The 24,556-nt window shown below is 44.2% G+C and overlaps 1 protein-coding gene across 1 annotated transcript in view; it reads right to left on the bottom strand.

The window, feature by feature from the left end:
- The window catches only part of PLXNA2 (plexin A2), a 249,759-nt gene that overhangs the window by 222,425 nt on the left and 2,778 nt on the right, over positions 1 to 24,556 (bottom strand). The window contains exon 2 of the mRNA XM_007953098.2: positions 18,481 to 18,663. Within this exon, the coding sequence (XP_007951289.2) occupies positions 18,481 to 18,663 (183 nt within the window). The remainder of the gene's footprint in view (positions 1 to 18,480; positions 18,664 to 24,556) is intronic.

The raw sequence follows: 24,556 nt of genomic DNA, 5'->3' as shown, positions 1-24,556 counted from the left end.
ACACACACACACACACACACATATATATATAGACTACTGAGGTTTTACTCTTATCTTGGCATTTGGAGAAAGACTCAACTAAACTAAACTCACCACTGTCGAGGTGGATCCGACTCAGAGTGACCCCTCCTTGGGTTTCCAAGGCAGTATCACTACAGAAGTAGATCGCCCCATCTTCCTTCCAAGGAGTGGTTGGTGGGTTTGAAACGCCAACCTTCTGGTTGAAGTCTAATACCTTAGGCACTACACCACCAGAGCTCCCAGGAGAATGACTGGGAGAGTCATACTGAAAGTTGCCCCTCAGGCCTGGGAGGATAATGGTGATCATTTGTATTTCAAGGGGGCAAATCGAGACCCTCAGGTATAAAATGATTTGTCCTCGGGGAGCTCATATTTTGGAGCACAGAGCTCTGGACAATCCCTGGAATGTCCTGGGGTCATTTACTCTCTCTGCTAGGGCTACCAGTCTCAGCCAAGGTAAGAGACTGGAGAGTAGCCCCTTGCCACAGCTCCCCTGGTACATTATGCTTAGGTTGGGGCCCTTGTCTGCTAAGAGATGCAAATCAATTTCCAAGTTCACTGTGATGGGAAAATGAGAAGGTTCTTCATAAGGGTCTGCCTGCTGTTAATGAGCTGATCTGGGGGAAAAGGCCGAGCGCAAATGAACAATCACTACCTAGAGTCACTGGAGTGCTCCATGGAGCCCGCCGATGTATGTGTTTTATGCAGTGCTTAGGCTGCCAGTGCCTGGGGCCTGCAGGCAGGTTTATGAGATTAAAGCCCAGTACCCAATAAATAATTTAGCAGCTTACTGCCAAAAAAAAAAAAAAAAACCAGTATAATAGCTACTATCTCCAGCAGTCTGATGTGTACATACATTTTAAATGCACATCACTTTTATCTGCATGTTTTCATTTGATGTGAAGTCCAAAACCAAATAAGGAGAATAAAAAGAACACCATCAACTCTACCCTATCGACAAGTCCCGCCACCAAGGTGGGGCTGAAGGGAAGGAAAACTATTCAAGATGTTAACTAATTATTCCAGGCTTTGCTGGCTAGTCTTTCTCTCCCCTTATCCCTTCTTTGCGTTCGATTGCTGTTTGTGTGTGTAGGAAGAGTCTGAAATCTCCACTAGACCAATTATTCATTCAGAATTTGGTTTTCTTCTCCCAGGGGTGCCTTTTATGGAGCAAATCTGGCTCCGGGTGCTGGTTCCTACAGTGTCACGAGTGACTTGCTTGTGGGTGCAGCTCAAAAGCTGGGATAAATAAATATCACTGTCAGGGCCACCACAGTCCAGGATGGAGATTTAATGAGCCAGAAGTAGTCATGATTGATTGGTAAGACTTGGGCTTGAGCATGAGGGAGGGAAAGAGCTTTGGAGAGGGAAGGAGAAAAAGGTTAGGAGGAGGATGTCACTGGGAGAGAGAGTGGGAGAAGGCAAAGAAACTTGCAGAAAGTTACTCTAAGAGCTTGGAGCGTCAGTGGGAGGTAAGTAGCACACAGTAATGTATGCAGCAACATGAACTGGCAGGATAAAAGAACAGCAAAGGGAACCCTTCTCTCTTTGTTGGAAAGTTGACTGATTCTGATCAGAGCAATGGAGCACATGGCTTCAGTGGAGGAGAAGGGTGTGAGGGAGAATGGTAAGATTTCTTTCTAGGTTTCATGGTGAACTTGGAGGGTGGCACCCACTTATGCAACAGACCCTTGACTCTGTCTATGAGTATCATCTACCCACCAACCACTGAACTTGGCACAGAAACCACGGAGCTTACCTACCCCTCCCCCCACCCCTAGCATGTACACACACTTTTTTTGCACCTCCTTGGTCTTGGATGCATTTATTGCCAGTGGCTGTGGTTTATCTCCCGTTGTTGTTTATAGCCTGGGACAAACTACCTACAAACAGCTCCCCAAAGAGTGGGGAAATGGAGGCATCTGCCATTCTGCGAAGCTCTTTCCAGAAATGAAAAGGACAGTCATAAAATGTTGCATAGTGGTGGTGGTGGGGTAACATGCATCATAAAAAATGTAATGGACTAATGCTAATACACAGACTGGCTGCAGCCCAGGGTAGTCTGCTGAGCACAGACATAAATACTGGGGAGACACCAAGGAGACAGACTTTTTAGTTCTTTGATTTGATGGTGGAAGTTGGTGGGGAAATATATATATATTTCTCTATTTCTCCGGCTGTGGCCATTCCTCTGGGGCTATCACTAATCTGTCTAAGATTCTGGCTACCAATGTTTTACAGCTTCAGGAGGAGCAGAAGTTAGACTATTGTAAAGCTTGGAGGTGCAGGGGGATTTGCAGGTACATCACACTGACTTTTAGGGTGAGCCAATTTTGGGGTTTTGGTTGTATCATTCAAGATCTTGCAAGAGACATATAAACTGACCAGGGTAATGACAATTATGTTGAATGTATGAATGAATGTGTATGTGAGTAGCTATGTACTTGCCCAATAGTGGGCTAATTTCCAACATTAAAGAAATTGATTAATGTTCCTGAATCAGTGGGAACCAAAATGAGGCAACCTCAATGATAACTCAACAAGAATCTCATCCCTTCTCAACTTCAGGTATGAAGGCCAAAACTACTTGCTTGATAATTAATGAAAAATTCATTTACTGAGGACTCAATCACATATATTAATTGTTTTTTCAGTGTTTTATATTGAAAAGTACCTAAATTCCCTAGTTAATGTTGACTATAGGCCAATTGGTATCTATACACATGAGCTTTTTCTTTTCTTTTAATTGTGATATGGGTGAAAGTTTATAGAGACAATTGATTTTCCATTCAATAATTCATACTTATTGTGAATCATGAGATTGATTGCAATCGCACAATGTAAGAGCACTCTTCCCTCTTCCTGTGTTTACCATTCATCCTTCTTTCTTATCCTTTCCTGCATTCTGAGCTTTATCCCTGGGCAAATGCTGCCTTTTTTATCTCGCATGGCTGATTGTTCTAAAGAGTGCTATACCTCTCTGGTGTTACTGTTCACCGTATAGGCCTGTCTATTGTTTGGCTGAAAGCTGAGCCATGGGGTGAGTTCAGTTCCAGGCTTGAAAGTTGTCTAAGTGCCAAAGTCTCAGGAGTTCTACTAGTCTGTGTAAAACCAATAAGCCTGTTTTTATTATTATTATTTTTTGAGTGTTGTTCATATTTTTCTCCACTCTATCCAGGATCTCCTATTGTGATCCCTTTTAGAGTGGTCAGCAGTGGCAGCCAGGCACCATCTGGTTCTGGTGGCAGGGTCATAAAGGTTGAGGTTCACATGTTCCATTAGTCCATTAGACTAATTTTTCCAATGTATTTATTTTTTTAATTTTCTTCACCCTTCTTTGCTTCGGATGGGGAGAGTCCGATAGTTGAACCTTAGATGGCTACTCACAAGCTTTTAAGACCCCAGTTGCTACTCACCAAAGTGGGATGCAGAACATTGTCTTTGTGGAGTATATTATGCCAGTCAACCCTAATGTTCCTGGAGACTATGGTCCTGAGCCTCTAGGCCTGCGACTCATTCCCTCAAGGTATTTGGTTATGGGTAAAAAGTTTTTATAACTTGTATGCTCTACTATATTCATGGATATATTTTCAGCACATACAAATACATATGTAGAAACATCCTCTGTCAAACCTATGTATGTACTTCTATTGAATAAGTTAATTCTAATGTATGTGTGGGGCAGATGACAGAAGGGCATAAAACATACTGTATACAAGTAGCCTCCATTTTGGGTGCTGCTAAGAGGATCTGTTTGTTATGAATTGAACTGTGTCCCCCCAAAATATATGTTGCAAATCCTAATTCCTATATCTGGTGGTGCGGTGGTACACTGGTCAGATACCAACCGAAAGGTCAGTGGTTCAAACCCATCAGGTTTCCCTTCAAGAGAAAGATGAGGCAGGTTGTTTCCTTAAAGATTTACAGCCTTGGAAACTGTATGGGGCAGTTCTACTCTGTCCTACAGGATTGCTATGAGTGTGAAATAACTCTACAGCAGGGGTTTCGGTTTTTTGGGGGTTATACTTGTGGTTATAATCCCATTTGGGAATGGATTTTTTGTTATGTTAATGAGATGGTATTAGTATATAGAATGTGTCTTAAATCAATCTCTTTTGAGATGTAAATGACATTAAACAACCAGCAAGAGAAGCAGAGAGGGGGAAGAGAGATGCCAAGCTACATGAAGACTGCCTAGGATCAGAAGTTCGAAAGAGACAAGGACCTTCCTCCAGAGCTGACAGACAGAGAAAGCCTTTCCTTAGAGGCAGTGCCCTAAATACAGACTACTAGCCTCCTAAACCATGAGAAAATTAATTTTTGTTTGTTAAAGCCACCCACTTGTGGTATTTTTGTTATAGTCAAAAACAAAAACCAAATTCACTGCTATTGAGTTTATTCCAACTCATAGCGATCCCTATTGGGTTTCTGAGGCAGTAAATCTTTACAGAAGTAGATTGACCCATCTTCCTTCCACAGAGCAGCGGGTGGGTTTGAACTGCCAACCTTCTGGTTAGCAGTTAAATGCTTTAGGCACTATGCCACTTAGACACCACTCTCACCCCTTTCTCTGTACCATTTAAGGGCTCAGCACCTCAAAGGTATGATAGAGCTCTGGGCCCTGAACCTGAGAACAGATTCAGTCCAGAAAGCTTCCTAGCCTCCAGAAACTTCAGCTCCATTTCATCTAGATGGGGGAAAGACCTCTCCTCTTTAGATCTCTTAAACTACCTTCAAGATTAAGTCAACTCCACCTAAGAACCTGGACTAGTTGAGAAGAAAGAGAGAGAGCAAAACTCTGGTGTATAAAGTGGAGCAGGACACTTCTCTCCAGCCTTTCAGTGTTTGGGGAGAAAAAGAATGAAGGCATTTGGAATTCAGATTCTAGTTCACCATTTGCTTTGGAAGACTTGATCTTCCATGTGTTGTCCCTGAGAATGAGTAGAAAATAAAGTGGCATACCCTTGATGCCATGAGGAAGAGGGGAGGTAGAGCCATCTCTTTTATCCTCTATCTGGGTATATATGAAAGAAAATAAGAAAAGGGAGAGATCTTATTAAACATGGGAGACCTGTGCTAAGCAATTTATATGTTTATTTAATCTTACTATAATTCTTATAAAGTAGATATTATCATCCCTATTTTGAAGAGAACTCTGAGTTTCAGAGAGGTTAAATTACTTGACTAAGGTTGGGCAATCTACTTCCATAGTGATACTGCCTCAGAAACCCAAGGAGGGGTCGCTATGAGTCGGGGCCGACTCGACAGCATATAACAACAACAACAACAAGGTCACATAGTAAGTAAATAGTAGAGTAGGGTCTTGAAACTCAGATCCATCCAACTCTAAAGACCACTGTCTTCTCAGAATGATGAAAAAATATGAAAGACAACAATCAATTCATGATGGTTTGGAGGAAAAATTATCTTCAGTCTGAAGGTCAAAAGAATGGGGACTAATGTATCCTTTATGCCAGCTGTTGCAAATCACGATTGCAAGTTATAAAAGGGAGTCATCACATGTGCCATTGCTGGAAAAGGCTGGACAACTCTTGTGCATGGTGACAGATGTGATTACTTAGGCTGACGGTAAATGGCTCATTGAGAGTCTCTAAAGCTGAACTTGGAACTTGATCAGAATAGAAGAGTTTGCTGGGGCTGGAACACTAGATTCTCCAGTTCAAATAAGCTTCAAATTTACCTGAAAATGCATCTCGACAAGAAAAGGGGCTCATCATTTTCCACCCTGTGCAGCAGTGGGCTCTTACATGTGTGAGGTTAATCAGTTCTCTGGGATCCAAGGGTGGAGGCCCTTGCCTAATCATACACCTAGAAATGAGGCCCAACGGAGCCTATCCATACACATTTGGCTCAGCCCTGTCAATCAACCTTAGAGCATAAGAAAACATTCCTTTTTCCTTAGTTGGCTCATAGCCACTTTGAAGTCTGAGAAAGAAGTCATCATAGTATCTAGCCTCCTAATCTAGACACTGATACTAACATTTGTACTAGCTGACTTATATTAGACTTGGAGACCCTGGGTGGTGCAAATGGGTAATGTGCATGGCTGCTAACCAAAAGGTTGGAGGTTCAAGCCTGCCCAGAGGAAGCTCGGAAATAAGGCCTGGCAATCTATCGAAAAATCAACCATTGAAAACGTTATGGAGCACAGTCCCACTCTGATACACATGGAGTCGCCATGAGCCAAAGGCGATTCAGTGGCAACTGGTTTGCATTAGACTTAAGGAAGAACTTTCTGGACCTCTGAGGCTTGATCATGAGCCATCACTGTTGGCTATGGAACATCCTTTCCCAAAGACTTTAAAGAGCATGAGAGCCATCCATTTGCTGCCCATAGCACTGGCCAGGAAAGAACCTCCCCTCCAGCCTCACCTTTGCTCACTGGTATTTCAGTAAAGGCCGAATACAAATATAGAATGTATAATTTTCACATCATTCTTGGCAAATCCCAGGTGCGCCCCATTAGCAGAGTTCCAAGGATGCCATTTTCTATCAAGAAAAAGACTTGCCGCATCGTAGTGCTTAGCTCAGGGCCCTATTAATAGCAATTCTAATTATATGGCTGCAAATTTAATTCATAGCAATGATTAGTGTCAGAATCAAAGGCATCAGGCATCAATATTGATGGAATTGCATAAGCCCCATAAACAGAGAACAAGCATTCGGGCCCATCCCCCCAGCAGTGGTCGGCAGTTAACTATTGCATTAATGTCTCTTCCAATTTTGCCAGATCAAAATGACTCCATTTCTCAGTGTTCTCCTCCCCGCCCCCAAACCTTTGCTTGGCCAGCTCTGAATGGGTATGACTGGCACACAAAAGATCGCAGACAGTGTCTTTGAAGAAGAGCCTTGGGGCTCCAAGGGATGCACGGGTGATGGGCCCAGGCCCCACGCTTTACACAGCAGCTCTTGGCCTTGTCAGTGACACTCCTTTGTTTCTCCTTCAGAAAGCTCACGGCAAACAATGATGCCTTGAGAAAGGGGAGTCAGCTGGGAACTGTGTGTGGCACAAAAAAGCTGCCACCCTACCCATTGTGGCCTGGCCTGTGTGGGGTGGGGAGGGAGAGGAGGAGGCCTGAGGCTAGTGGCACAAGGCAGCGTGTGCCGAGGTGACAGCTGCCATGTCCCAGGTTTCCAGGGCATCTTTGCTCGCAAGAGTGCATAGCGCTAGCCTTCCCACTCCTTCTCTCTTGCATCTCCTTGTAGCTCTCCGTAGGGCAGGTGGTGGGATACAGATGGGCAAATGGAATCTTAGCAAAGTCCAACAGATTGTTAAAAGCCAGTGGTTAAAAGCCCAGGTCTGGAGTCAAGAGAGATACGGCTTCAAATCACAGATCTCCACTTAGTAATGTGACTTGGCAAGTTACTTAACTTTGTTGAGCCTCAGTTTGGTCATATGTAAAATGGACACAATATTAATTCTTAGTGTACAAGAATATTTTTAGGCTTAATTGGAAGAAAAAAAATTAGAAGACCATTCATCTCAGAGCTTAGCACATAGGAAGGGCTTAATTTATAGTAGGCAAAAGATACAAAATAAAATAAATGGCATGCTTAGAGGACTAACATCCAAGGCCTGAGATTCTCAGTTCAGTGTTCTGATTTGTCACAACTTCTTAGTCCCAAAGCAAGCATTTTGTGGTCAAGCCAGATCTCTGCTGGGCAAGCTCTAATAAGATCCCCAAAGACCTGTGAAGTGAGAGCTCAGAGATACTGCTCAGCCCAGAGAAGTAGTCAGGTCTGAGATGGGAAACTCAGCTGAACTCTTGACCTGAGGCAGTAATGATCTCTAGCCCAATTTCAGGTTCTGTTTGTTAGGGAGAGGAGGAGGTTAAGCTGATGTTTTGCACAGAGGGAATGTTTGTATGTATAATACAGAGAAAAACCAAAAACACCAAACCCGCTGCCATCTAATTGATTTTGACTCATAGTGACCCTACAGGACAGAGTAGAACTGCTCCACAGAGCATCCAAGGCTATAAATCTTTACAGAAGCAAATGGCCTCATCTTTTTCCTGAAGAGTGGCTGGTAGGTTTGAACCACTGACCTTCTGATTAGCAGTCAGATGCGTTAACCACTATACCACCAGAGTTCCTTAATCTAAAGAGAAGGGCCTACAGACTGGAATCTAAGAACCAAGATTCTAGTCTTTCCTCTTGTGAAGAACTTGGGTGATTTTGAGCAGATCACTTAACCTTTTTAGGCCTCAGCTATCTTATCCATAAAATGCGACAATAATACCTCATCTGCCCAAAGTCAGCAGGCTGTACCAGTCTTCTGGGATGCTCTCTGGTGTATTATCTATGAGAAACATTTCAGAAAGACTCCTAATCCTGCTTGATGGCGGAATCATCATCCTTCTTCCCTGGGGGCCCGAACCCCTCTGCAGGGTCTCGATTCCACAGTTCTCCCCCTTCCTTGGTTTCTCATCCATTCATTCCTGAACAGTAAAGCATGAGAATTCCTGTTTAGTTACTGAAGCCTTTTGGTGCTATTTCTCCTCGCAGGTTAGTTGAGGACACTCAGCTGGTTGCTCTAGCTTTTGAAGTAGAAATCCAGAAGCAGTGCAAAGGGATGATGATTGAGTGGAACAAAGCCAGTGATAGCAGCTCCTAAACCCCTTACTCACCTTGGAGCCTAGATACTTTTCTGGAGACTGAGGCCAGGGAAGGGGTAGAACCTCAGTATAAGATTCAGAATGCAGGAGCCTTGAGTGTGCCTTCACCACCTTGTATCTTCATGTAAATGATAACAGAAGGAAAGAAAAGCTCAAGCACGTGCAAACTTTTGGCTTGATCATCATGGACTGAACAAGGGACCTTAGGTGTGTGATGGTGTATGGAGTTCTGGCTCAAATTCTCACATCTTCGCTTAATTTACCATAGTATCTCTCAAGTTCAATATCACCATCTGCAACAAGGAAGGTCATCCCAATCCTTCTTGATCATGAAATAGAATTAATGAACTAATAGAAACAAAGGGAATTTGTGTTCCCTGGAAGGAAAGCATGGTAGTAGTACAGGAGTGGTAGTAGTCATTGGAGTCATTGGAGTCATACTAGCAGTAATAGCAGTAATGGCAGCAATGGCTACCATTTACTAAGCACCTACTCTGCACCAAGCTCAGTATGGTCTTTACCTTCGCCATCTCTAATGTGCATAGCAATCTTGCAAGATAGGCATTGGTGGTTCAGTTTGGAGATCAGGAAACTGAAGTCCCATGTGGTTACATAGTTAATCTGAGGCAGAGCTGTGAAGCCCTAGGATATTATATTTGGCTTGAGAGCACCTAAAGGGCAGAGAGTGGTCCTGTTTTAGTTAATTCTGCAAAGCTGCAAAAGCGGAAGCGACACTTCCCCCAGCCCCACCCTGGGGAGAGGGTCAGTACATATTGTTTGGTGATATGGGACTCGGAAAGCTCTCACTGGTGACTAATGCAGCTGGATGCCAAAATCCAGCAGGATTAGATTAGTTCGGCTCAGCTGGTCCAGTCTTCTAAATATTTTTTCCCATGAGTCAGGGCTAGGGGCAGGGGACAGGATTCTCTTCCTCCCTCTGACCTTGCAAACATGTCACTAAAAAGGAGTATGATCTGACAGCTTCACTGCCCCAGAGAGCCAGAGGAAAAAAGTGGGATTTGAATAACAACTCAAAGATTATTACTAATAATGGAAAACACTCTTGTGCCAAGCACTCTATTAAGTGCTTTTCATACAGTATTACATCCAATCCTTACAATAATATGCAAAATAGTTACTACTTCCCCACTTCACAGATGCAAAAATTGAGGCTCACAGGTTAAGCAGTGAGAGCAACAAACATTTAAGTGCATATCCACCCAAATTCTGTATTCCATGCTTTATGTGAATTACTTCATTCTTTTTCTTTTTTAAAATAAATTTCCCATTAGCACCTATTACTTTCTAAACATACTAAATGCTGTGCTAACTTATCTCATCTAGCTTCCCATATTAAGAAATAATCTCCAGTAGGGCACACATTTGTTGAGAGTTTTATTTACTACTGTATACCCAGCACCTAGCACAGAATAAATATTCAATAAAGATCAGTTTGATAATGAATACTTTCATTGAATCCTCAATACAGTCACATGAGACTGGTATATGATTGTCTTCATTGCATGGAGGAGAAAACTAAAAGCTTACACAGCTAGTAGGTTGGAATCAAGACAAGACTAGAACCCATCAACTCATATATTTTTCATTATGCAAATATGTTTCTATCTGAAGACAGAGGACTGAACCAGGTGGTCTTTGGAGGTCCCTTCCAACTCTGAGATACATGTCCCATGCCCATTGTCCATAGGCTGGCAAGGCTGAATGGTCTACAAGGCCATGTATTTATATGGTTTATACTTTCCTAAAGAAAGTATAAACACAAGCACTTTTGGAGATTTTGTGCAGCCTATTTGAGTGCAGCCTATTTGAGACCACCCACCAGCCACTCCTCAGAAAGAAGGTTGGGCAATCTATTTCCATAGTGATACTGCCTCAGAAATCCAATGAGGGGTCGCTATGAGTCAAGTCCGACTCGACGGCACATAACAACAACACAACAACAACATTTGAGTCACTATGAGCTTGAATCATTAGCTCCACCCTCCCTGTCCCTGAAACACAGTTCCCTTCACCTGTCCTTCTTTAAAAACTTGAAGAACCAGGGCTTACACTTTAGTTGAGAAACAGCCTGCTGAACACATAGCCTAATGCCTCATACAAATATTATCTAAGATTGAAGTCTATTATGAAGCTGCACTAAAGGTGCAAAAGATAAACGAGCCTTTAGTTTCTCCCTGTTCAGAATGACTCTAGGAGATCAGGCCTTCTCCTCCAGGATCAGCTGGAGCTCTGGATAGAAACCAACACCCCTCTCTACACCTGTCATGGTCAAGTAAGAAGACGTGGTGCTGGTGGGAATCCTGTAAATATGCCTCCTTCCTTGTGCCAACCAAATGCAGCCTTTCCCAGCTTTCAGAAGACCAGTTCTTGGGACCCAAGAGGCCTATAAAACAACAAAACAAACAGCGAGTTTGGCGGCGGGAGCCTGGGCAGGCAGCCAAACTCATTACTAGGGATGTGGTGGAGAGCTCCCGAGTCACCATCCCACCTCCTAGATGCAGGCTCTGGGGAAGGCAAGAGGGGTGTCTGCTCCCACTACCCCAACCTCAGCCTTGCTAGGATGTCTGAGAGAGCTGGAGCATGAGGTCAGCAGTCCCAAATCCCAGGAGAATCATTAGGTCTCCTAGAATTGGACCTGGAGCCCTGGCTGTTTACATTATCAAGGGTTCAGACTGAGAGACGAGTGAATCATTTCCACTCAGAGGAATGAGTGGCTATTGTTTGGTGGGGTTGGCACAGACAGAAAGGCATGTTTCTCAGCTTTTTATCCAACTTGGCCTTCCGTCTACCACAACTACTCCACCCCACGAAGGAGCCAAGTAACAGGTTAGGAACTTCTATGTGTTTTGGGAAGAACTGTAAATGCCAAGGTCAATATTGCCAATGGTGGGCCACAGAATGTTGGCCAAGATCCTTAGTCTGTCTGTGGCTCAGTTTGTTGCACCTATAAAATGAGGTGGAGCTACAGGGGTGATCACCATACTTAGTTGAAGCATTTGAGGAAAGTACTCCAAGCAGGCATCTCGTAAATGGGCAGCGTAACCAAATAATTGAGCAATATCCCCAGGGCTTTGCTACTCCTGGTGGATTCTTTCCAATGTATAAGCTGCTACTGCAAGGGGCTCATGGATTTCCTGGCTTGGCTTAGTAAATCATTTGTGAGTTTACAAAGAAAAGAATAGGACTGGGATGCCAGGGCTTCCTGTGGACTGGGAACTGGAGACCTAGGGTTGGTATGTCCTATAGGGAAAGGCAGAAAGAATTTTCCTCAAGAATTTCACAGACATTACAGCTGCCATTAGCTAATGGGAATAGAGGTAATGTCTCACGAGGCCAGGGCTAGGAAGGGGCCAAGTCTTTGCAAATTTGCAAAAATATTCCAGAAGTCCTATAAGCAGAAGACTGGCAGGGGGAACAGTGGTTACTTGGACCTTCTTTCCTGCCTCCCTGCTTCAGGCAAACCTACATCTGATACAGGTGAGGAGGATGGCTGTCCTGGCTATTCTATGGGTCTCTAGGCTATGGTATAAATGCTGACCCCACCTCCTATGCCAATCAACATTTCTGAGACTACGATCTCACCCCAAATTCTTTTCCTTTATCCACCAAAAGTTCTCTTGTGTCCTTGATTTCTCATCCCCATTGCCTCTCCAGCCCTTCCCCCTCCTCATCCCCTGACCTACCCAACACACTATAACTTCCTTTGCAAACTAGCCACATCAACAGGAGTCACTCTTGGTGCCTGATTCCATTCCAATTAGTGCAAATGGGTGTTTGGCATAAAGCAGGTACCCAATTGATTTGAGATAAATTTAATAATTACCTAATGTGTGATAGATGTTGAATCTGGCACTGGGGATTGGAAGATATAAATATGAAAATGAGGGTTCCTTCCTCCAAGATCTGTGAATCTCAAGAGAGAGAGACACATTAGCAGCGGCTTCCAGCCATTGCACCTTATGGACAGCCCACCTGTCTGTCAGTGTAGACTTTCCTGTTGCTAGGTTGCGAAACAGGTTTCAGCAGAGCTTTCAGGAGAAGACAGACTACGAAGAAAGGCCTGGCAATCTACTTCTGAAAATCAGTCAATGAAAACCCTATGTATTACAATCATCAGAGCTATAAACTGTCCTGGAGTTGGTGTAGGACTAGGAAGCATTTTGTCCCACTGTGTATGGGATCACCACGGCTTAGGGGCCAATGTGACTGCAGTTAGCAACAACGATTGTGTTAACACTTCAGGAACAAATACTAAGGGTCATGAGAGGTCTGAGGAGGGCACCACTCACAGTGCTTGAAGAGACAGGGTATAGTGACAGGAAGGACATGCCACTAGTCCTTGAGTGACAGGCACAAGCTTTCCAGTGGGAATAGAGAAAAGAAAGTCACCACTTCCTGTTGCTGTTTAAGATCCCTGGGGCCAGGGGGCTGGAGAGCAGAGGCAGAATCCCATCTCCAGACTCTCAGAGGAGACCATGTAGTGGTTTTAGTGGCTGTAAATGGAGGGAAGAAACCAGAGAAGACTTTATCCTGAACCCTGAGATAGGCCTCCTTTCCATCTTCCTGGTATCTTCCACTTTCTCAGCTTGGCCCTTTCTGGCCTAGGCTCTATTACTTGTTCTTGAATTGCCTCCTTTACTCCTCCTTCCTTTCAACCTGGGGAGTCTTACTAAATGAGTTTCTAGTTCCTGTTGCCACTCTTCTCCAATTTGCTTTGGTGCTAGCTCTCAGGATCCCATATCTGGACTCCCACAGCCTCTTCTTAGCCAAGAAGGATGTCATTACTGTAGAGTAAGCACAGGCCCAGACTACCCTGCTTCCCCCACCCTCTATCTTGCCCCAAGCCTGCCTGCCCCCATCATCTTGGCCAGGCTTTTTTCTGTCTGGGCCAAGCTACCTCCTACATGATCCCGAAGGGCTTTCCACTATGATTAAGGCAGGCTCAAACCCAGCCTTGATTTCAAAGCCCATATCTGGGGTGCCTCAGCCTTCCTCTCTTTGCTCCTCTTCTCTGCTACAGTGTGCTCTCCTTTCTTACACAGTCCTACCTAATAAGACAGATAAAGAGGGACAGAATAATTGAAATGTTCATCTGTTCACTTTAGATATCCCCTGAATGGAATCCCTGACTGACCATATCCCATCTCTGCTTGAATGTTTCCACTGTCTGGGAGCTTATTCCCTCTCAAGTCAACTCATTCCATTATGGAACAGTTTAGCTGTGTGAAACTTCTTCTTTATATTAAGTGGAAATCTATTTTACTTTAACTTCTGCTTTTTTGCCTTATTCTGCCCTCCGGGGCCACACAGAGTGTCTAATTCATCTTAAAAAGCCTAATGGTTCATCATGCAGGTTGTGAAACCAGATGACCTAGGTTCAACTCCTGGCTCCACCATTTACTTGCTGTGTAGCCTTGGACAATTTTCTTTATCTTTCTTGGCCTTCATTTCCTCATCTGTAAAATGGAGATGATAATAACACCTGCCTCATAGAATTATATAAAGATTAAATGAGCTAATAGATCTAAAGCTCCTATAATAGTGCCTGGCACATCATAAGTGTTCAGTAAATTAAATGATCTAAAGAGAGCTGTTTTATCTCCTCCCTTCCTCTTTTTTCCTTAGATTAACATCCCTTCAAAAATATTATTCATGTAGCATGGTTCCCACATCCTTCCGGCTCTTGGTTATTGTGCTGAATATATTTTAGTTTGCTAGGACCTCTTACAATGTTATCCCTAATGCACAGTGGAGCCACTGCTTCTCGGGACCTGGAACTTATTCTTTTATTAATGTGGTGAAGACTCATTAACTTAGCTAAAGCTCTCTCACACAATTGGCTCATGTTGATCTTGTGGTCAGCTAAATTCCCAAGATCCTTTTCACCTGAGCTGCTACCAAAAATGTATTTTAGATCCTCAAGAGGCTCTCCCTCTCCAATCTCTCTGAACTCCAGACCCTCCACGCATGTGCTTTGACCTTTTCCAATATGGCACCCAAGTCTAGAAACAAGTCTAGAAGGGATTCTCTCTCACCCCCTACTCAGTTCATCTGTTTCTTCTAGCCTTTAAGCAGACCTTGGTAATCTTCTTTCTCATAATGCCTTCCAGATTGATCACACTATTGCTGCTGTTTCCACTTGCATATTCCCACCCTTATGGTGAAGTTTTGCCTGTCTTCTTATCATCTGTAATGCACTGACCCTTGGAACCCATGCTAGTGTTCCACATCCTGGTTTTGAGGTCTTACCATTATTCTGCCTTTTCCTTCTGTGTACATGTGGCTCCTCAGAGGACTCTGGTCTGGTCTACAGTATTCTAGCAGAGAGCAGTGTAGAGTGAGAATGTGACACAGCATATAATGGCCCCTGTGGTCATGCCACTTATCATGAGTCCCTGCTTCCTCTAAACTTCCCCACAGAGTGACATCCTGTTCCTATGTGCTGCAGTGGAGGAAGGCTGGACAGTCTGACAGACACCTGGCCAGGCAGGGAAGAAGTGAGTAGTTCTGACGTACCCTGCTTCCCCCACCTCTTCAAACTCTTGGCTATTTTTTTTTTTTTTTTTCCTTCTTTATTTTCCTTCCTGTCTTGAAAGAGCTATGGGGTCTGGACCATGGTAAGGTTTCCTGGGGACATTCCATAAATTCCTCAGAGCTGTTTCTCTGGAGAGGGGTGGGGTGATCAGTGGATAAAGGGGAAGCTGGCAAGAGTCAGGGTATGAGCATCAGGTGCCTGGGAGGAGGGTGAGTAGAAAGGAAGGGTGAGTTGCACAGAGGAGGAAGGAGGCGGATTATGAGCTCATACATACAGCCAAGTGAGGAGCAGCAGCCAACTTACAGGTTGGAACTAGCTGCAGGCAGCCATGCCTCTAGCCTTGCCCTTGAACCTGCTGACTTGCCTCCAAATTGACTTGTCCACCAGGGTTCCAGCAGGGCCAAGAGAACTTGGCCAACTTGGGTGTGTGGCTTGGAAAGATGGCCCAAGCAGCACCCCGTGTGTGTTGCATTCACACACGCAAGCACAGACATATGGGGAAGGTCAGCACAAGGGTCTTCTAGAATCTGGGTGAATAGTTCTTCTTTTATTCATTCCACTTTCATCCATTCAGCAAACATTAATTCCTTAACTCCAGTCTAGGGTTAAAGAGAGTGGAGGCACTAGCTTCTGGCTGAACTCTATAGCAAAGCCTGGACCTGAAGTTTTGTCAACCTCTATCTCCAGTTTCTGTAGCTGCTGCTTTAAGTAAAACAAGTTCCAGACTGGGCTCAAGCCAAGAAGCAACTTGTCCTAGGTCTCTATGCTTGGGTAAGTAATTTCTCTTCTCTGGGCTTCAGTTTCCCTGCAGAATAATGAACACACTGTGCCAGATACTCTCTGAGATTCCTTAGAGAATGGTTCTATTTCTCAAAACAGTTATAGGTTCTATCATATGTGAACATGTGTTGGAGGGGACTAGGGAGGAGAAAGGGAACACATATTAATAAAGCTACCCCTGCCTTGAACAGACTTTTCAGTAGAATAAAGGAGACAAACAGAATGTCATGCAAATGATCCACAGCAGAAACTGAACATGGGGGAAAGAAACAGGGAAGGTGCTGAGCACCAGCCTAGCTGTGGCTGAAGTTGGCCCTTCGAAAGCTTTTATGCAGTTTAGAAGAAGGTGGTCTCTGTGGGTAGATGACTTGTAAGCGGAGTCCCTCTTGAGAGATGTCTGTACACTAGGATATATGGCTTGACAAGGGACCCTCAGTATGGCTTTACACCCTACAAGACTCCTTGGGAAGGAGCTATGGTAGTGTAGTGGTTGAGGCATTTGACTGCTAATTATAAAGGTTGATGGTTCAAACCCATCAGCTGCTCCATGGAAAGAAGGGAAGGCAGTCTGCTTCCATAAAGATTTGCAACCTTAGAAACCCAACGAAGGTCACTGTAAGTCAGAATCAACTCAATGGCAATGAGTTTGGTTTTATAAGGAGACCCATTTGGAGCCCTGCTGGCACAGAGGTCAAGGACTTGGCTGCGAAACAAAAGGCCAATGGTTTGAATCCACCAGCCACTCCACAGGAGAAATATGTGGCAATCTGCTTCTGTAAAGATTATAGCCTTGGAAACCCTAGTGGCAGTTCTACTCTGTTCTATAGGGTCGCTATGAATTGGAATCCACTCGACAACAATGAGTTTTGTTTGGTTAGACCCTTTGGCCCAAAGCTCCTTTTCCAGGCACAATCTGTATCACAGTATATGAGAACCCTAGCCAAGCAAAGATGTACCAGTCCTGGGGGCCAAGTTAAACCCTGTCCCAGGGAAATATTCTAGTTTTATATCCATCTTAATAGAAACTTCTTTCCTTTCCAATTTGGGAAAGCAAACTCAAGGACCACACTTCCCTTCTCTTCCATGTATCTGAAGCTAAACTAGAGTCCACAGTCTCAGGCAGGGTCCAAGGCACAACAGGGAACATGTAGGGAGCTCTCACTGAGCTAGGAAAGGGTTAAGGGGCTTTGGTGTCAGGAGACCCAGAAGAGGTCTGGGAGGTTCAGCACCTGCACATAAACCCAGACCAGTTCTTCTCACCTCCTCTGGCAGTAACTCAGAATAAGTAGAATTTAGAAATTCTTCCCTGGGCTTCCTCCTTCTACCCTCCTTACAGTTACTCCCAAACAACTTCCCTAGCAAGGTTCTAAATGGATTAGGAGGACAGAGCTGTAGGGGTAATGTCAACATCAAAGTGTGAGATGCAGTGAGGTCTCCATGTGCCTTGATCCACAGGTGGTGGGACTGAGGAAATGTGGCAGGAGGGTAAGCTTGGGAAAAGGGGATTAGCTGGGACCAGAAAGAATGTGGCTGCTGTAATCCCACATAATGAACCAGATTGTGCTCCTTCTTCGCACCCTAAGCACTAAACAAGCAGGTACAAGCTGTTGGCTTTAGCTTGCTGCACAAGGGGCTCCCATGCTGCCAGCCTTAGACAGCCTGTTCCCTCCAGCTGGCAGAGATGCCCAGGGCAGGCAATGGAATATGATGTCTACTTCCTCCTTGCAGCAAAGGTCTGGGAGTGAGAAGAAGGGAAGAGTCTGACTGCAGGAATAGAGAAGACAGGTGATTGGCCTCTTACCACCACTATTTGTCCCAGTTTCTTAGAATTGGGGTTCATAATTTGCTCTAACCAGCTTCTCTGGGCTCAACAAAGGCTTTTGACCAGTACAGTCTGAGGAGGGAGTTTAGATATGGGTTATTCATAATGTAGATAATTAAAAAAAAAATCAGTTCTTTTTGATTTGGGAATGAAGAGTGATTTTTTTCCCCCTAGGAATATGCACCTTCCTAATTCCTTGAAGTTTTAGGAGCTCTGGTAGCATAGTGGCTAAAGCACTTGACTGCTAACCAGAAGGCTGGCGGTTCAAACCCACCAGCCACTCCTCGGAAGAAAGGTTGGGCAATCCTACTTCCGTAGTGATACTGCCTCGGAAACCCAAGGAGGGGTCGCTATGAGTCGGGGCCAACTCGAAGGCACATAACAACAACAACAACAACAATTCCTTGAAGTGTGAACAAGATTGAAATTCCTTCAGATTCCCCAGAAACCCATTGACTGATGACTGAGGGAAGCAATAGAAGATCATCCACAAAACTGACCTCCTTCTACCCCTCCCACCTCATTCCCACTGCCACCCCCTTCCAAAAAAAAAAAAAAAAAGAGGTATCTGTAGTCAAATCTCCTGCAACAGCTACCTTCCACGAGGGACTCTTGGCAGAGTAACTGACCAGCACTATGTGTCTGAGCTCACAGCCTCTTACCTTCTTCAGCTTGCCACTCTTAGTCCCCACAAAAACCACGCTGTAACCATTGTAGACATAGGAGGCCACGGAGGTCATGCGGTCCCGGCTGGTGGTGTACAGGGTCAGGCCCTCCACTGGAGTCGAGCCTCCAAGCGGCTGGTTGATGTCCAGTCCACAGAAGTTGTCATCAATGGGGACTGGCTGTAAAGAAGAGGAGTCATTTGGGGTGATCATTAGTGGAGGCATGTCTGAGTCACCCTATAGCACCTTCACCCCTAACCATCAGTTCTAAGATACCAGGCCTCAGAGATGCACAGACACAGGGTTCAGGGTCCTAACACATGCTGGAAACAAAAACTTCGCACCAACTGACCCACAAATTGACTCCATATTGGCTCTTATAGAATTAGATAAAGGAACAGGCATTCCTCCCACTCACTTAAGAGTCACCCTTGATTTTTCTGGGGCAATTTGTAAAGCTGATTGCTGGAACCAGTCTTATGTTTATTTTAGTGTCCCTGTGGACCATGTCATTCTGTGGGCATCTTTCTATTTTAGTCAAAGGTCCACCTAGTGAATACTCAGTCCAGAGGCAACATTATAGAAGATTTCTATCAGCCTGGAAAATGTTTCTTGTTTGTTTCTGTAGCTGCAGGGTTTCCCTTAGGGCACAAGGAATTTTAAGCCATTCAACTATTTACTACTCTATGTTGGGAACAAAGTCCCTGGGTGGTGTAAAAGGTTAATATGCCTGGTTGCTAACCAAAAGTTGGTGGTTCAAGTCCACCTAGAGGCACCTTGGAGGAAATGCTTGAAGATCTACTTCCCCAAAATCAGCCATTGAAACCTCATGGAGCACGGTGCTACTCTGACACATGTGCGTGTTGCCATGAATCAGAGCTGAGTTGACTCAACAGCAACTAGTATGTATGCATGTTGGAGACAGATTGAAAAACATTTTAATGATAATATTATTGAACAGTGCCTTATGCTTTGGAAAAATTACTTAATCTACATAAACCTCAGTTTCTTCATTTATAATGATACCTGTCAACCTTTCTAAAAGAATTACTGAAAAGCAAATGAAATAATGCATGTAGACAAACCTTGTATATTGTATACCTATTCCCACAATTGTTTGTAATAACCCTCAACAATTAACCTTCAACAATGTTTGTGTAAATCTAAATAAAAAGGATTTCTAGAGGTGTCGTCCTTCCTATTTTCAGCCTCTTATAGTGAGTGGTAATGTGACTATATTAAGAGTATCTGTCAGAAAGGTTGGGACATCTTTGGAAAGAGATCACCTTGAGCAAGTAAAAAAACTGCTGGACAGAAAGTAGGAAGACCTGGACTCTGGTCTCCCCTTTGCTGCTAACAGGCTGTGTAGCATCATCTTTGGGGCTGTTAAAAATGAGCAAATGAAAAACAAGTCCTGTTGAACTGACTCCAACTCATGAACCCTTGGGTGTCAGAGTAGAACTGTGCTCCACAGGGTTTTCAGTGGCTGATCTTTCAGAAGCTGATCACCAGACCTTTCTTCCAAGATGTCTCTGGGTAGACTGGAGCCTCTACACTTATGATTAGCACCTGAGCATGTCAATCATTTGCACTTATTAAAAGAGATATTACATTGATGACTTCTAAGATCTTGTTGAAGGAGCTCTGGTGGTGCAGTGGTTAAGGACTTTATCTGCTATTCAAAAGGTTGGTAGTTTGAATCCAATCAGTTGCTTCATGGGAGATAGATGAGGTAGTCTGCTTCCATAAAGATTTATAGCCTTGGAAACCCTGGCTGCTATGAGTCAGAATCAACTTGATGGCAGTAAGCTTTTTTTTTTTTTTCTTGGAAGATCTAGAACTTTTTGTCCTCAGGGGGCTGCTGACCAGTTTGCATTTTCTGCACAGTGCCTAGTCTGGGCTGGGCCATGACGGGTGCCCTGAAACTCCTCAACTGATTGCACAACATGGAATCCAATGGGCAAAAGCTGCAGACTCTGGGCCCAAACGAGCCCTGAGTCCTGAGGCAGTGATTCCCTCTAGATCTGGAAAGACATCCTGGAGGAGAAAGGAAATGACTATTGTGGAAAGCATAGAAAGCATCAAGGAGAATACTGCTTTCGGTTCCCTCAACCTCCTCCTCTTGCCCTCACCACAGAAGAGCATGCTGACACATCACTCAGTGACAGCCTCATTTCCTTGTAATAACTGATTTATAAGCTATAGCACGTATGTTTTCAAAAACAAGGACTTCCCTTCCTTTCTCAGTCCCAGTGGGAACACAGACTCCCGTCTTGTGCATACTTGGTGTTTTGGGGAGAGCTGCTGCTCCTACTTCTGCTCCTGGTAGAAATGGTGATGCTGCACCTGTGTGTGGATGACCCTTAAACTCTGCATAATATAGGACCCAACAAAGCAAAGTGGATACGTTTCTCACAAAGGGAGGCAAACTATAGGGTCTGGAATGCACTGATCTCTGTTTTTGTAGTATCACATTAGTAGATTGAAATCACCCTGGTGGAAGTATTTACACCATGGAAGTTGGCAGATGCTGCAAATCAGGGCTTCTTCATACATCTCCACCCTTGCAGAGAGCCAGTTGTTTAATATTTGCCAGCATACCAGTGATGCCAGTGATGGAAATTTCTAGCCCCTTACAAAGATCAAAACCAGGGAGCTCTGGTGGTGTAGTGCCTAAGGCCTTTGACTGCTAACCAGAAGGCTTGTGGTTCAAACCCACCAGCCATTCCTCAGAAGGAAGATTGGGCAATCTACTTCTATAGAGATACCACCTCAGAAAACCAAGGAGGGGTTGCTATGAGTCGGAAATGGTCTTTTTTTTTTTTTTTGGTTTAGAAAGGCTGGTCAGAATAGTCAGCTACCTTTTAATTTTTCTCTTCCTTATCCCTACATTGTAGACAGCATACAGCCTATGAAGGACTCAAGAGACCCAGATATTAATCTTGTCTACTATCAAGCTATGTGATCTTGAAATGTCACATATACTCTCTGAGCCTCAGCTTTCTCATCTGTAAAGTAGAAGGACTGGACCAGGAATTATCAAGCTTCCTTTTGGCTCTAAAAGGCTTTGATCCCATGGTTATAGCTTCTTTCACAGTTCTTCCAGGGGCCGGTAAGGCTGCAGAGTCTTGGTTCAGGCACAGCCCAAGCCCGTCTGAGAAATCATGACAGAAGCAAAAAACTTAACCGTAACATCTCTCCCGACTCTAGAATCTCCAGAACTATAAAAGATGCTTTTCTCTGAGCCCACGCCCTTGGGATTGGCTGTATGTCTTTCTCTCTTCACTAAATTGTCAGATATTCTCAAAACAACTGATGCTCCCTTTACTTTTCCTCAAATAGTGAAAGCGTGGGGTATGCTTTCCTTAGAAGCAGTCTGGCTTACCCAAAACAGTGTGGACTCAGAAGTGATATTAGCTGGCCTGAACTCAAATGCCTGCTCTATCATTTATAGTTGGTAGATTTAAGCAATTTATTTAGTTTTTGTGGGTCTTTTTCCTTTCCATCTGTAAAATGGGGATGATACTCCTTGTTTTATAGGGTCATTGTGAAGATCAAGAGAGATAACCTGCAAATTGCCCAGCACAGTCTTTAGTGCATAGCTCACTGCTATGGAGTTGGAGCCAACTCATAGCAACCCCTCCTTGGGTTTCCAAGGTGGTATTACTACAGAAGTAGATTGCCCAATCTTCCTTCTGAGGAGTGGCTGGTGGGTTTGAACCACAAGCCTTCTGGTTAGCAGTCAAATGCCTTATTAAAAGCATGCTATTTGCCTTTCCTGTTCCTTTTCTGGGGGCAAAGTCAAATCTTTATTGATCTGAGAGTTCCATTTAAGTCCAGAGATCATGTTAAAAACATGACTTCGACACAACAAAATACCTAAAAGCTTTGCTCCACATCCTACGTTGGTGAGTAGCAACTGGGGTCTTAATAAGCTTTCAAGCAGCCATCTAAGATGCAGCTAATGGTCTCCTAGAATCAGAACCAAAGAAGAATGCAAAAAAAAAAAAGGGGGGGGGCGTTTGGAAGCAATTAGCCATAGGACATGATGACCCTTGAGACCAGAAGAACTAGATGATGCTTGGCTACCAATGCCAACCACTCAGGAAAGGATCAACTGGAGATCCTAGATAGGGTGGGAGGAAAAACGTGGAACAAAATCCAAAAACTCAATAATGACCAGAATTACTGGTCAGATGAAATCTGGTGAGATCCCCAATACTATGGCCCTGGAATACATTCTGTGCCTGGAATAAAGCGCATTCCCAGGGGCTGGCTCTCAGCTCAATAGTTAACAAGATGTACACGCAGACCACTCATCCCAGGATAACGCACCCACATACTCTATGGTAATACATCCCTTAGAGCAACAGACCACAGGACACCAGAGGACCAACATTCAAACTGAGGAAATGCAGGACAAACAGGAGTGCATAAATATGAGGGACACAGGGGGAGGGTTACAGGGTAGGGAGGAGAGGAGACTGGGTTAGGGTTGGACATGGTAAATGGGGAATGAAACTAAATGTACATGTAATGTTGAATGTAAAACAAGCTCTTAAGATAAAAAGAAAAAAAGAAAAATATGAACTATCATGAACAAGAAAAAAACAAAACAAATCATGCCTTTGAGATCACAGCATCTGTCATTGATCCTTCTCCCCTTGTAAGGCCACTAAGATCTTTCTGGGTCCCTAGATCCCTGGGATCTGTTGGATTGTAAGGACCTTCAATGGCGCCCTTCTCTGGAAGCTGCTCTGGCAAAGTCTAGACAAGTGTGATGCTGAAGGGCTGGCGAGTGAGGGGCTGTGCTCTCTGAGGTCCTGGCCTCACCTGGTGTCATCTCTTTCCCAGTGCCTTTGCCACCTTTTGGTCACTAGCCCGGGCTTGTCTCTCTGCATGGCCACTGGAGCAGAGAAGGGTGTCGCCTTCCTCTTCCCCCTGGCTCACAGGAAGCCGGAATCAGCAGTTTCCTCCTGACAACTCTGGCCGATGCTAACCAGTCTGCACACCACAAGGAGATTAACCCTTGCATTTCCTCTCTACTTCGCCTAATCAGTTAGGCTCATAGGACATCAGATTACAGGGTTGGAAAGAACTTTGAAGATTATCTGGTCCAACCTCTTCATGTTACAGAAGGGAAGGTTACTGCCCAGAGAACGTACTACTATTGTTTACGTTAATAATTATAGCTGCCATTTATTGATTTCTTATGATGTGCCAGGTATTGTGTTAAGCATTTTACACAAATATTCTATTTGAGCCTAATAATAACCATGGAAAGGAGGTATTATTATCTCTATTGTGAAGATGAAGCAACTACATCTCATACCAGGTATATAATTTGCCCAAAGTCACAAAGGTAGTAAGTGGTTGTGTTGTTGTTAGATGCTGTCAAGCCAATTTCAACTCACAGTGACCCCATATGACAAAGCAGAATTCCTTCATAGGATTTTCTTGGCTGTCATCTTTATAGGAACAGATTGCCAACTCTCTTTTTTCCCACAGGGCCACTGAGTGGGTTCAAACCACCAACCTTTCAGTTAGCAGCCAAGTGCTTAACCATCATGCCACCAGGGCTCCTTAGTAAGTGGTAGAACTGATTTTTAATCCAAATCTGTCAGATTTTTAAAGCCCATAATCTTACTCACTACCCCTAAAGTGAGAGCTCTGGTGGCATAGTGCCTAAGGCATGCTAACCAGAAGGCTGGCTGTTCAAACCTACCAGCTCCTCATTGGAAAGAAGCTGGACAATCTACTTCCATAGATATACCACCTCGGAAACCCAAGGAGGGGTCGCTATGAGTCAGACATGACTCAACAGCAGTGAGTTTGGTTTGGTTTTTACCCCTACGGTACTGCAAAAATGATGGCATGAACAGCAGCAGAGCCTAGTCATGATCTGTTTTCTCATTGCTAAAAGAGGCTTTTGCTTACAATAGCAGGCAGCCTCAATTTAGGGTCCTCAGAAAGCAGCTATAGGGATCCCTCAAAATCAGTCCCAGATTTTCTTATGGGCTGCAGATCCTGAGCCCACAGCTCTTTGCAGAGAAACCAATTTTGGCATTCATCA

Source organism: Orycteropus afer, unplaced genomic scaffold, assembly GCF_000298275.1.
Source record: "Orycteropus afer afer isolate SDZICR_OR568_19922 unplaced genomic scaffold, OryAfe1.0 scaffold00013, whole genome shotgun sequence".
Lineage (NCBI taxonomy): Eukaryota > Metazoa > Chordata > Mammalia > Tubulidentata > Orycteropodidae > Orycteropus > Orycteropus afer.
Note: the sequence above shows the minus strand (reverse complement) of the source record. Positions and strands in the feature narration are given on the sequence as shown.